At 65.2% G+C, this 2,005-nt stretch overlaps 1 protein-coding gene across 1 annotated transcript; it reads left to right on the top strand.

Annotated features, from left to right (window-relative positions):
• The first annotated feature begins 6 nt into the window (after positions 1-6).
• LOC115283934 (paraneoplastic antigen-like protein 6B) lies at positions 7-1,999 on the top strand. Its single transcript, XM_029930437.1, has 2 exons — positions 7-142; positions 404-1,999. The coding sequence occupies exon 2, from the start codon at positions 552-554 to the stop codon at positions 1,932-1,934; it is 1,383 nt and encodes a 460-aa protein (XP_029786297.1). The 5' UTR covers positions 7-142; positions 404-551; the 3' UTR covers positions 1,935-1,999.
• Positions 2,000-2,005: the final 6 nt, after the last annotated feature.

The raw sequence follows: 2,005 nt of genomic DNA, 5'->3' as shown, positions 1-2,005 counted from the left end.
GTGAGAGGGACAGGGAGGAGAAGGAGAGGGAGTGAGAGAGAGCCACGGAAAGAGGGGCGCACGACCCCGCCGCCGCTCCACGCAGCCCCTGTGCCCCTCCTGCTGGGACCTCGACCAGGAAGGAACCCCGACCCAGAGGAAGGTACCAGACCCCGAGAGGGTGCGCTCGCGCCTCCGGGAGACCCGGCCGCCCTCTGCCGGCCCCAGGAGGGCTGCAGCATCCCGCGGGGGGAGGGGGACGCGGTGGGGAGGGGGCTGTGGCCCCGTTGGCGGGCCGGTGGAAGGCGGGGCAGGGGTCGAACCTGGGCTGCAGAGGCGCGGCCCGCCCGGGTGAGGAGGGTCACCTGGGGGTGGGCGGGGAGTGTGGGCCTTAACCTTGCTTTCGCCTGGTTTGTATTCACAGGCTGCGGAGACCCTGGGCGGTTCTCTCCGAGTCCTAGGCTCCGTCCCTAATTCATCTCCCATCCCCACCCTGACCAGTGCCACCCTGGTCCCCGCAGGGAGCCGTTTCCTGAGGCTGGTTAGCCCTGCGCCGGTGGAAATTGCGCGCGATGGCCGTGACGATGCTGCAGGACTGGTGCAGGTGGATGGGCGTCAGCGCTCGAAGGGGTCTGCTCATTCTGGGCATCCCGGAGGACTGTGATGAAGCCGAACTCCAAGAGTCTCTGGAGGCCGCCCTGTGGCCCATGGGCCACTTCACCGTGCTGGGCAAAGTGTTTCGAGAGGAGGATAATGCCACTGCAGCCCTGGTAGAGCTTGACCAGGATGTCAACTATGCTTTGGTCCCCAGGGAAATCCCGGGCACCGGTGGTCCCTGGAACGTAGTCTTTGTGCCCCGTTGCTCAGGCGAGGAGATTCTCAGTCGCGTGTTCCACTTCCTGGAGCAACAGGGGCAGACGGTGGAGAGTGTGGCTGGGGCCCTGGGCCTGGGGCTGCGCCGGGTGTGCTGGCTCCGATCGGTCAGTCAGGCTGTCCAGCCCTGGGTGGAGACCATGCGGTACCAGCGCCTGGGCATGTTTTCTGGGAGGGATCAGCCCGCCCCTGGGGAGGAGTCCTTTGAGGCCTGGCTCGACCACACCACTGATATGCTACATGTGTGGCAGGGGGTCTCGGAAAGGGAGAAGAGGAGGCGGCTGATGGAAGGCCTTCGAGGGACAGCCCTGCAGCTCGTGCATGGGCTCCTGGCAGAAAACCCTGCCAGGACAGCTCAGGACTGCCTGGCGGCCCTGATCCAGGTGTTTGGAGACAACGAGTCCCAGGCGACCATCCGGGTGAAGTGTTTGACAGCTCAGCAACAGTCAGGGGAGCGACTCTCTGCTTTCGTGTTGCGGCTGGAAGTCCTGCTGCAGAAAGCCATCGAGAAGGGGGCCCTGGCCAGAGCCTCAGCTGACCATGTGCGCCTGAGGCAGGTGCTCACCAGAGCCAACCTTACTGAGCCGCTGGATGAAGCGCTGAGGAAGTTGAGAATGGTTGGGAGGTCTCCAAGTTTCCTAGAGATGCTGGGGCTTGTTCGGGACTCTGAGGCATGGGAGGCCAGTCTAGCCAGGAATGAGAGAGCCCAGGCAGAGGAAGGGTCAGGTGCTCAGGCTGATACCAGAGCCAATGGTAAGGCGGAGGATGACAAGGTGGAGGAGAAAGAGCAGGAGGAGCGAGAGTCTGAGGAGGAGGACAGTGATGACCGTGATGCTGTCCCTGCGGGCCTAGGTCAGGCAACACCCTCAGAGGCCCCTGGGGGCCCCCGCCCTGCCCAGATGGGCAGCATTTCCAGAGGGGGCCCAGGAGGTCCAGGCTGTGAGCCAGAGGACTTTGCCCAGGCAGGAGACCGGGAGGCTGGGGAGCCCCTGGAAAACGGGCTCAAGCCCATCCCAGAGGAGCCGGGAAACGAGGACGGGGCTGGGGAGATGAGCCCCCCCAAGTCCTCCTCCAGCAAGTAGGCTCAGAGGGCCCAGGGGCCCCCTCCCCTCCCAGGCCGCAGAGCTCTGGAGGCAGGGGGAGGCCACGCCAG

The sequence above is a fragment of the Suricata suricatta genome, chromosome X (genome assembly GCF_006229205.1).
Source record: "Suricata suricatta isolate VVHF042 chromosome X, meerkat_22Aug2017_6uvM2_HiC, whole genome shotgun sequence".
In the NCBI taxonomy this organism is placed as follows: Eukaryota; Metazoa; Chordata; class Mammalia; order Carnivora; family Herpestidae; genus Suricata; species Suricata suricatta.
Note: the sequence above shows the minus strand (reverse complement) of the source record. Positions and strands in the feature narration are given on the sequence as shown.